This window comes from Salvelinus alpinus, chromosome 31 (assembly GCF_045679555.1).
Source record: "Salvelinus alpinus chromosome 31, SLU_Salpinus.1, whole genome shotgun sequence".
Taxonomy (NCBI): domain Eukaryota; kingdom Metazoa; phylum Chordata; class Actinopteri; order Salmoniformes; family Salmonidae; genus Salvelinus; species Salvelinus alpinus.
The window spans coordinates 36610031-36620568 of NC_092116.1; the positions used below are offsets into that span (position 1 = coordinate 36610031).

The 10538-nt window shown below is 45.2% G+C and overlaps 1 protein-coding gene across 3 annotated transcripts in view; it reads left to right on the top strand.

Moving 5' to 3' along the window:
- The window catches only part of LOC139561173 (arfaptin-1-like), a 15398-nt gene extending 8524 nt beyond the window's left edge, over window positions 1-6874 (top strand). For 2 of the 3 annotated variants that reach the window (XM_071378105.1, XM_071378106.1), the window contains exons 7-8: window positions 2871-3045; window positions 4415-6874. In XM_071378105.1, the coding sequence (XP_071234206.1) occupies window positions 2871-3045; window positions 4415-4582 (343 nt within the window). In that variant the 3' untranslated portion in view covers window positions 4583-6874. The remainder of the gene's footprint in view (window positions 1-2870; window positions 3046-4414) is intronic. The other variant, XR_011672080.1, reaches the window with a different exon arrangement.
- The last annotated feature ends 3664 nt before the right edge of the window (window positions 6875-10538 follow it).

Below are 10538 nucleotides of genomic sequence, written 5' to 3' on the forward strand. Positions count from 1 at the left end.
AACGTCAAACACTACGAGACAGCCAGGTAACACACACACTAACACGCTGGTTAACAAAACTATAGAGGACACCATGGTTAACGTCAAACACTACGAGACAGCCAGGTAACACACACACTAACACGCTGGTTAACAAAACTATAGAGGACACCATGGTTAACGTCAAACACTACGAGACAGCCAGGTAACACACACATTAACACACTGGTTAACAAAACTATAGAGGACACCATGGTTAACGTCAAACACTACGAGACAGCCAGGTAACACACACACTAACACGCTGGTTAACAAAACTATAGAAGACACCATGGTTAACGTCAAACACTACGAGACAGCCAGGTAACACACACACTAACACGCTGGTTAACAAAACTATAGAGGACACCATGGTTAACGTCAAACACTACGAGACAGCCAGGTAACACACACTAACACACTGGTTAACAAAACTATAGAGGACACCATGGTTAACGTCAAACACTACGAGACAGCCAGGTAACACACACACTAACACGCTGGTTAACAAAACTATAGAGGAAACCATGGTTAACGCCAAACACTACGAGACAGCCAGGTAACACACACACTAACACGCTGGTTAACAAAACTATAGAGGACACCATGGTTAACGCCAAACACTACGAGACAGCCAGGTAACACACACATTAACACGCTGGTTAACAAAACTATAGAGGACACCATGGTTAACGTCAAACACTACGAGACAGCCAGGTAACACACACACTAACACGCTGGTTAACAAAACTATAGAGGACACCATGGTTAACGTCAAACACTACGAGACAGCCAGGTAACACACACACTAACACGCTGGTTAACAAAACTATAGAGGACACCATGGTTAACGTCAAACACTACGAGACAGCCAGGTAACACACACACTAACACGCTGGTTAACAAAACTATAGAAGACACCATGGTTAACGTCAAACACTACGAGACAGCCAGGTAACACACACACTTACACGCTGGTTAACAAAACTATAGAGGACACCATGGTTAACGTCAAACACTACGAGACAGCCAGGTAACACACACACTTACACGCTGGTTAACAAAACTATAGAGGACACCATGGTTAACGTCAAACACTACGAGACAGCCAGGTAACACACACACTAACACGCTGGTTAACAAAACTATAGAGGACACCATGGTTAACGTCAAACACTACGAGACAGCCAGGTAACACACACACTAACACGCTGGTTAACAAAACTATAGAGGACACCATGGTTAACGCCAAACACTACGAGACAGCCAGGTAACACACACTAACACGCTGGTTAACAAAACTATAGAGGACACCATGGTTAACGTCAAACACTACGAGACAGCCAGGTAACACACACACTAACACACACACTAACACGCTGGTTAACAAAACTATAGAGGACACCCATGGTTAACGTCAAACACTACGAGACAGCCAGGTAACACACACACTAACACGCTGGTTAACAAAACTATAGAGGACACCATGGTTAACGCCAAACACTACGAGACAGCCAGGTAACACACACATTAACACGCTGGTTAACAAAACTATAGAGGACACCATGGTTAACGTCAAACACTACGAGACAGCCAGGTAACACACACACTAACACGCTGGTTAACAAAACTATAGAGGACACCATGGTTAACGTCAAACACTACGAGACAGCCAGGTAACACACACACTAACACACACACTAACACGCTGGTTAACAAAACTATAGAGGACACCATGGTTAACGTCAAACACTACGAGACAGCCAGGTAACACACACACTAACACGCTGGTTAACAAAACTATAGAGGACACCATGGTTAACGTCAAACACTACGAGACAGCCAGGTAACACACACATTAACACGCTGGTTAACAAAACTATAGAGGACACCATGGTTAACGTCAAACACTACGAGACAGCCAGGTAACACACACATTAACACGCTGGTTAACAAAACTATAGAGGACACCATGGTTAACGTCAAACACTACGAGACAGCCAGGTAACACACACACTAACACACTGGTTAACAAAACTATAGAGGACACCATGGTTAACGTCAAACACTACGAGACAGCCAGGTAACACACACACTAACACGCTGGTTAACAAAACTATAGAGGACACCATGGTTAACGTCAAACACTACGAGACAGCCAGGTAACACACACATTAACACGCTGGTTAACAAAACTATAGAGGACACCATGGTTAACGTCAAACACTACGAGACAGCCAGGTAACACACACACTAACACGCTGGTTAACAAAACTATAGAGGACACCATGGTTAACGTCAAACACTACGAGACAGCCAGGTAACACACACATTAACACGCTGGTTAACAAAACTATAGAGGACACCATGGTTAACGTCAAACACTACGAGACAGCCAGGTAACACACACATTAACACGCTGGTTAACAAAACTATAGAGGACACCATGGTTAACGTCAAACACTACGAGACAGCCAGGTAACACACACACTAACACGCTGGTTAACAAAACTATAGAAGACACCATGGTTAACGTCAAACACTACGAGACAGCCAGGTAACACACACACTAACACGCTGGTTAACAAAACTATAGAGGACACCATGGTTAACGTCAAACACTACGAGACAGCCAGGTAACACACACTAACACACTGGTTAACAAAACTATAGAGGACACCATGGTTAACGTCAAACACTACGAGACAGCCAGGTAACACACACACTAAGACAGACAGACACACACACACACACACACAACAGCCTTTGTGTCATCTCACTAGGCCAGGGATCATGTTGGCTCGAGGACCCCATCGGGATGTAAAAATTCAACACGATGAAATGTCTTACAGGATCGAGTACGATGCGTACCGTTGTGACCTGGAGGACTTGAACCTGGGACCTCGAGACACCGCCACCCTCCCCAAACTAGAGCAGGCCCAGAGAACCTTCCAGAACCAGAGGGAGAAGTACGAGAAGAGCCGAAACGACCTGTCAGTCAAACTCAGACTACTGGAGGAGAATAAGGTAAGGAGACGATGTAAGGAGACAATGTAAGGAGACGAGGTCAAATAGGGGGTGCATTTATTTGTCCTTTTTCACTGCATGAGGCGCTGGGTATCCCGGACCGCAGGGTATCCCGGACCGGTGTGAAATGGAAATGTTATTTTTTGCATATCCCAAATCCTACTGAGTCACCCTCAGAGAGTGGGGTCATGGATCAACTCCTACTGAGTCACCCTCAGAGAGTGGGGTCATGGATCAACTCCTACTGAGTCACCCTCAGAGAGTGGGGTCATGGATCAACTCCTACTGAGTCACCCTCAGAGTGGGGTCATGGATCAACTCCTACTGAGTCACCCTCAGAGAGTGGGGTCATGGATCAACTCCTACTGAGTCACCCTCAGAGAGTGGGGTCATGGATCAACTCCTACTGAGACACCCTCAGAGAGTGGGGTCATGGATCAACTCCTACTGAGATATCCTCAGAGAGTGGGGTCATGGATCAACTCCTACTGAGACACCCTCAGAGAGTGGGGTCATGGATCAACTCCTACTGAGACACCCTCAGAGAGTGGGGTCATGGGTCAACTCCTACTGAGACACCCTCAGAGAGTGGGGTCATGGATCAACTCCTACTGAGACACCCTCAGAGAGTGGGGTCATGGATCATCTCCTACTGAGACACCCTCAGAGAATGGGGTCATGGATCAACTCCTACTGAGTCACCCTCAGAGAGTGGGGTCATGGATCAACTCCTACTGAGTCACCCTCAGAGAGTGGGGTCATGGATCAACTCCTACTGAGTCACCCTCAGAGTGGGGTCATGGATCAACTCCTACTGAGTCACCCTCAGAGAGTGGGGTCATGGATCAACTCCTACTGAGTCACCCTCAGAGAGTGGGGTCATGGATCAACTCCTACTGAGTCACCCTCAGAGAGTGGGGTCATGGATCAACTCCTACTGCGTCACCCTCAGAGAGTGGGGTCATGGATCAACTCCTACTGAGTCACCCTCAGAGAGTGGGGTCATGAACAGGGATCAGCCATTATTGACGGCCACCCTGGAGGGAGGTTGGGAAAGGGAGGGAGAGGGGGAAATGAGTGGGAAACGAGGGAGGGAGAGTGGGAGGGGTGGATTTGGATGGAACACTTATTCACCCTCTCCCTCCCTCTCTTCCCCCCCTCTCCCATCTCCCTCCCTCCCCTCTCTTCCCCCCTCCTCTCCCATCTCCGTCCCTCCTCTCTCTTTCTCTCCCATCTCCGTCCCTCCTCTCTCTCTCTCTCCCATCTCCGTCCCTCCTCTCTCTCTCTCTCCCTCTCTCTCTCTCTCTCTCTCTCTCTCTCTCTCTCTCTCTCTCTCTCTCTCTCTCTCTTTCCCCCCCCCCCCCCCCAGGTAAAGGTTCTCCAACATCAGTTGGTATTGTTCCATGGTGCTGTAGCCTCCTGCAGCACCTCCAACCACCAGCACCTGGAGCTCAGCCTGCAGCAGGCAAGCACCAAGCTACCCATGCCCGGCACGGAGCCTCCTTCCTGGCTAGAGGAGAGCTTATCACCCCAATAACCATCCACCATGTCTGGGGGTCCATGAAATCTTCCAGTATCTGAATGCAAGTTGGGGCCTCTCAACTGCCACCTCTGTGGGCCAAAACAGAGGGTATTATCGACACTCCTGTAGGAGCTTTAGGTTCTCCTTACCCTATAGGTCCTCCTCCAACCCTATAGGTCCTCCTCTTACCCTATAGGACCTATAGGGTTCTCCTCTTACCCTATAGGTTCTCCTCCAACCCTATAGGTCCTCCTCTTACCCTATAGGTTCTCCTCTTACCCTATAGGTTCTCCTCTTACCCTATAGGTCCTCCTCTTACCCTATAGGTTCTCCTCTTACCCTATAGGTCCTCCTCCAACCCTATAGGTCCTCCTCTTACCCTATAGGTTCTCCTCTTACCCTATAGGTTCTCCTCTTACCCTATAGGTCCTCCTCTTACCCTATAGGTTCTCCTCTTACCCTATAGGTTCTCCTCTTACCCTATAGGTCCTCCTCTTACCCTATAGGTTCTCCTCTTACCCTATAGGTCCTCCTCTTACCCTATAGGTCCTCCTCTTACCCTATAGGACCTCCTCTTACCCTATAGGTTCTCCTCTTACCCTATAGGTTCTATATGACCTCCTCTTACCCTATAGGACCTCCTCTTACCCTATAGGTTCTCCTCTTACCCTATAGGTCCTCCTCTTACCCTATAGGTCCTCCTCTTACCCTATAGGTCCTCCTCTTACCCTATAGGTCCTCCTCTTACCCTATAGGTCCTCCTCTTACCCTATAGGTTCTCCTCTTACCATATAGGTTCTCCTCTTACCCTATAGGTTCTCCTCCTACCCTATAAGTTATATAGGTTCTCCTCTTACCCTATAGGTTCTCCTCTTACCCTATAGGACCTATAGGTTCTCCTCTTACCCTATAGGACCTATAGGTTCTCTAAAGGACCAAACTAACATGTGATGCTGAGATATGGAACCAAAGCCAGAGACTGTAGAATGTTCTAGACTATTAGAACCTTTTACACTCTAGAACCTTCTGGACTTTAAGGACCTTTTAGATCCTACCAGAATCAACTACACTGAACAAAAATATAAAAACGCACAAACAATTTCTAAGATTTTACTGAGTTACAGTTCATATAAGGAAATCAGTCAATTTAAATAGAATTCATTAGGTCCTAATCTATGGATTTCACACGACTGTACAGGGGTGCAGCCTTGGAGGGCATAGCCCCCCCCCGATCCTGCAGGGGAAGAAGCCAGATGTGGAGGTCCTGTGTGCTGACGTGGTTACATGTGGTCTGCAGTTGTGAGGCCGGTTGGACGTACTGCCAAATTCTCTAAAACGACATTGGAGGTGGCTTGTAGTAGAGAAATGAACATTCAATTATCTGGCAACAGCTCTGGTGGACATTCCTGCTGTCAGCATGCCAATTACACTCTCCCTCAACTTGAGACATCTGTAGCATTTTAGAGTGACCTTTTATTGCCCCCAGCACAAGGTGCACCTATGTAATGATCATGCCGTTTTAATCAGCTTCTTGATTATGCCACACCTGTCAGGTGGATGGATTATCTTGGCAAAGGAGAAATGCTCACTAACAGGAATGTAAACACATTTGTGCACAAAATTTGAGAGAAATAAGCTTTTTGTGCGTATAGAACATTTCCTGTGTCTTTTATTTCAGCTCATGAAACATGGGACCAACACTTTGATGCGTTTTATATTTTTGTTCAGTGTAATTCCAAATGCATCTTTTGCACTTGTCTATCTACCAAAAATAACAATTCTATAATTGTGTGTTTTTGAATACAAACACAATTTAATGCCAAATATTGTAATCGAGATCAACATTATTCTTCGTGTACGGTATACGTGTTTTGTGTTTTGCATCTTTCAAATAGGAAATTGAAAAAGCACTCGTGCATCTGAGTTTATCTTTTGTTGCAGGTGCACGGTAACAGTTGAATAACATGAGACAAAAAAGGATAAACCTACACACACTGCTCCTTTAAGCTTTACGTATCGACCTCCCGTCCAATCAGAGGCTGATACATAAAGCTTATTACAGAGCAGTGAGCATTCTTTTTTTTCTTCTCAAATCTTAAAATAGGGAAAGCACTTGCGCATCTGAGTGGGCTTTTGTTGCAGGTGCGTGGGAATCATTTGTGGCGATCTTAAAGAAAATGACTTGCACACTGCTCTTGCCAGTGTTACTTAGATTTGTTAAGCTTTTATGTAATGGACCTGTTGTCCTTCCTCAGAGCTTTTTTGGTGTGTTTTTGAATCCTGCCCATTAAAATGTTGTGAACAATTTGTTTTCTCATGTCTTTGTCATGTCAGAAAATGTGTATGTTGAATGTTAATGTTTATTTACTTATTCACTTTTCATAGTCCCAGTCAGTGTTTTTTCCAGTCATGTGATCAGCTCATTAACATAACGTAATAGATATATATATTTTTTTTTAGGACAGCATTTATGACATCACTCACTATGACATCATTTTTCCTTCTCTGTGTTCCATAAGCAGTGTTCTAGAATGTCTCATTGTACTGTGTGTTTACTTGGCAACCGTCAGATGCCTAAACAAAGAGACTAGGGGCTGTTCTCTCTCCACGGAGCTAATGCTCTGGTTTCAGCCTTACTAGTTCCCAACGCTAAGGCTTCAATCCCGTTTCTCCCAAAGTGTACACTTGCGGACTTCCCGTCATGGATTTAACAATGGTGGAAACTCCGTCCAGCCGATGCGTACACCAATCCAATGCTTTTAAATTACATTATTGGGATTGTGCAAGTGCACACTTTGGGTGAAAAGTGGATAATTTTGTTTCTACGTCATTTCAATGAAACGTGGAATAGACGTTGAATAGATGTCTGTGCCCAGTGGGTAAGTTCTGGTTTCAGGGCACAGTCTCGGACTGTCCAGCTATTTCCCATGGAATAAAAACGGCCATTTAGAAACATTCAAATGACCAATGGTATTAGGAGAGCGCTATAGTAATTGGAGAGTTGATTGGCCAATTGAGAACAACGTGTCTTCACTGCTAAACCTGTTTTGACGATCTGCTGTGTGGCCGCGCCGGTGTATGTCCGTATCTAGGGTCATTTTGCTCTGTCCACTGGGCAGCGAGGACCGACTCACTGTCAGACTAATCTAAGATACTGACAACTCTATTCTCTACACTGACTTTACCCAGCTAAGTGTTTACTTAAAGGGAAGATCTGTGGTGCAGCAGTTGAACTAAGTTCATGAGGCATTCATAAGTTATGATTTAACAATCAATGGCTATTTGATTAAAATGCTTGTACCAATTGTAGATTGCCCCTTTTAATTGTGACTGATACAGTGGCACACACTGCAACTAATTACTGGGAGGGAAACCACTTTAATTCAAAGACAAGTACTATGGTGCCAAGGGAGGGACAGGCTGAGCTGTTATCTACCCTTAACACACTCCCTTCACACACAGCCTGCCCACAAGCATGACATCATGGCACACAGAGGCTGCATCATATTGCAGGCAACCCTTTTCATTCGTTTGATATTGCTTTTCCTCTGTACTGTATTCTACAGTCAATATAGGGCTATCAACAATAATCTATTCCACTCTCTCTCTCTCGTCACACCTGAGCGAGCCGCGCTGGGGGTGTCCACGCATGCGCACCACTCTCCCTACGCACTCCCGCTCAACCGGTGTCGGGAGAAGCTCGTGCCAGTTCTACGGGTAGGTCCGTAGGAGAGGTGTGCGCTGGCAAATGATCCGTTTCTTCTCCTGCTATACCGAACTCCATTCTCCTCGGTTTGACTAGGAATATATCTGCGCGTGCATGCCCCGATTTAACGGTAAGTTTTTTGTGACAATAAACGGTATTTGCACATTTTTTTTGTCGCCAACGGTTTGGCATTGGAACTACTCATCTCACACTCGGTCATGTGGTTAGCTGTGCCTACCATGTCATAAAACGATGACACTTCAGGGGATTGTAGTGTATACCTAGTGTTAGTAATCATACTGTCATCCTCAGCTGTCCTTTTTGGCGTTAGTTTGGTTCAATAATAGTGACCATGTGCAGCCGGATTTCCATCCACCAGCTCTAGTTGCGGTCATCTGCGTTTGTTTCATTAGCTTCATTTTTTTATTTTATTTTTCTTGTAAAATAATTGCCACCGCAGGTCTCCATATGGTGTAATTGCAGACCGCAATTCGGGGCGTTTCTTGATGTGGGCGTTTTATTGATATCAGGGAACAACCATTGGTGCCTGCCATCGGTCAGTTCCGGTGTTATGAGACTGATTGGTTTTCGACACAGATTATTTGTTTACATAGCAGGTTAGGGGATTTAGCATGGCAGGTTAGGGGAATGAGGTTAAGGTTAGGAAAATGGTTAGGCTTAACTACAATCATACACGAAAGAAACGCCCATAGACCAATGACGAGCGTCAATGGGCGTAACTTCCCATCAATAAACACCGATATCAGAAAACATCCCTAATTGCTGTCTGTTTACACCCTTCTCGCGATCTGACCAATGACGTGTATAAACCCCGTATTGCTCATGCTATGTTTTAGCCAATGAGAGGCTTTGAAGCTAGCACTCGGCCGTCCAGTAGGAGAAGTCCTCCATAAGAATGAATGGGATTCTACAGTATTTAATTTAAATGTTTCAAGGACAAAATGAAATGTATTTAAGTATTTTTTTGTTGTTGTTGTTGTGGGGACAGTAACATTAGAACTTTCAAACAAATTATACTTTAATAAGGACGTTTTGTAAAAGTTTATTTTTTAATTTACTCACCTTATAATATATATATTTTTTTTTAAAGTACGCATGAAGGTGTCTATAATAGAATAAACAAATGTAGACATTAATAACTGTATTTCTATAACTTGCTAAATATGTTTACATTGGAGGAGGAGAACCAAGATGGCGGAGCGGTGGCTTCAAAACAGCACTCCCTGTTAGTCATCTAGTGTGTATAAATCATTGAATCTGACTGTAATATTGTTGTCAATGACCAGCCTCTGTATGGAGTTAAACATGGGCCAACATTATGGGCGGGCCTTAGGGGGCCTGGCGCGCCCGTCCAAATAAAATATTGAAATATTGTTCATTTATTTGACTGAGACGCGCCTCGACAGAAAACACATCAATCTCTGATAAGAGTGAAACAGCGCCTCTCTGTCTCAGTATGTGTAGACCATGTATCTGATGCTGTCTGGACAGTGAAACAGCACCCCTCTGTCTCAGTATGTGTAGTCCATGTATCTGATGCTGTCTGGACAGTGAAACAGCACCCCTCTGTCTCAGTATGTGTAGTCCATGTATCTGATGCTGTCTGGACAGTGAAACAGCGCCTCTCTGTCTCAGTATGTGTAGTCCATGTATCTGATGCTGTCTGGACAGTGAAACAGCACCCCTCTGTCTCAGTATGTGTAGTCCATGTATCTGATGCTGTCTGGACAGTGAAACAGCGCCTCTCTGTCTCAGTATGTGTAGACCATGTATCTGATGCTGTCTGGACAGTGAAACAGCACCCCTCTGTCTCAGTATGTGTAGACCAGGTATCTGATGCTGTCTGTACAGTGAAACAACTCCTCTCTGTCTCAGTATGTGTAGTCCATGTATCTGATGCTGTCTGGACAGTGAAACAGCGCCTCTCTGTCTCAGTATGTGTAGACCATGTATCTGATGCTGTCTGGACAGTAAAACAGCACCTCTCTGTCTCAGTATGTGTAGACCATGTATCTGATGCTGTCTGGACAGGGAAACAGCACCTCTCTGTCTCAGTATGTGTAGACCATGTATCTGATGCTGTCTGGACAGTGAAACAGCACCTCTCTGTCTCAGTATGTGTAGACCATGTATCTGATGCTGTCTGGACAGGGAAACAGCACCTCTCTGTCTCAGTATGTGTAGACCATGTATCTGATGCTGTCTGGACAGTGAAACAGCACCTCTCTGTCTCAGTATGTGTAG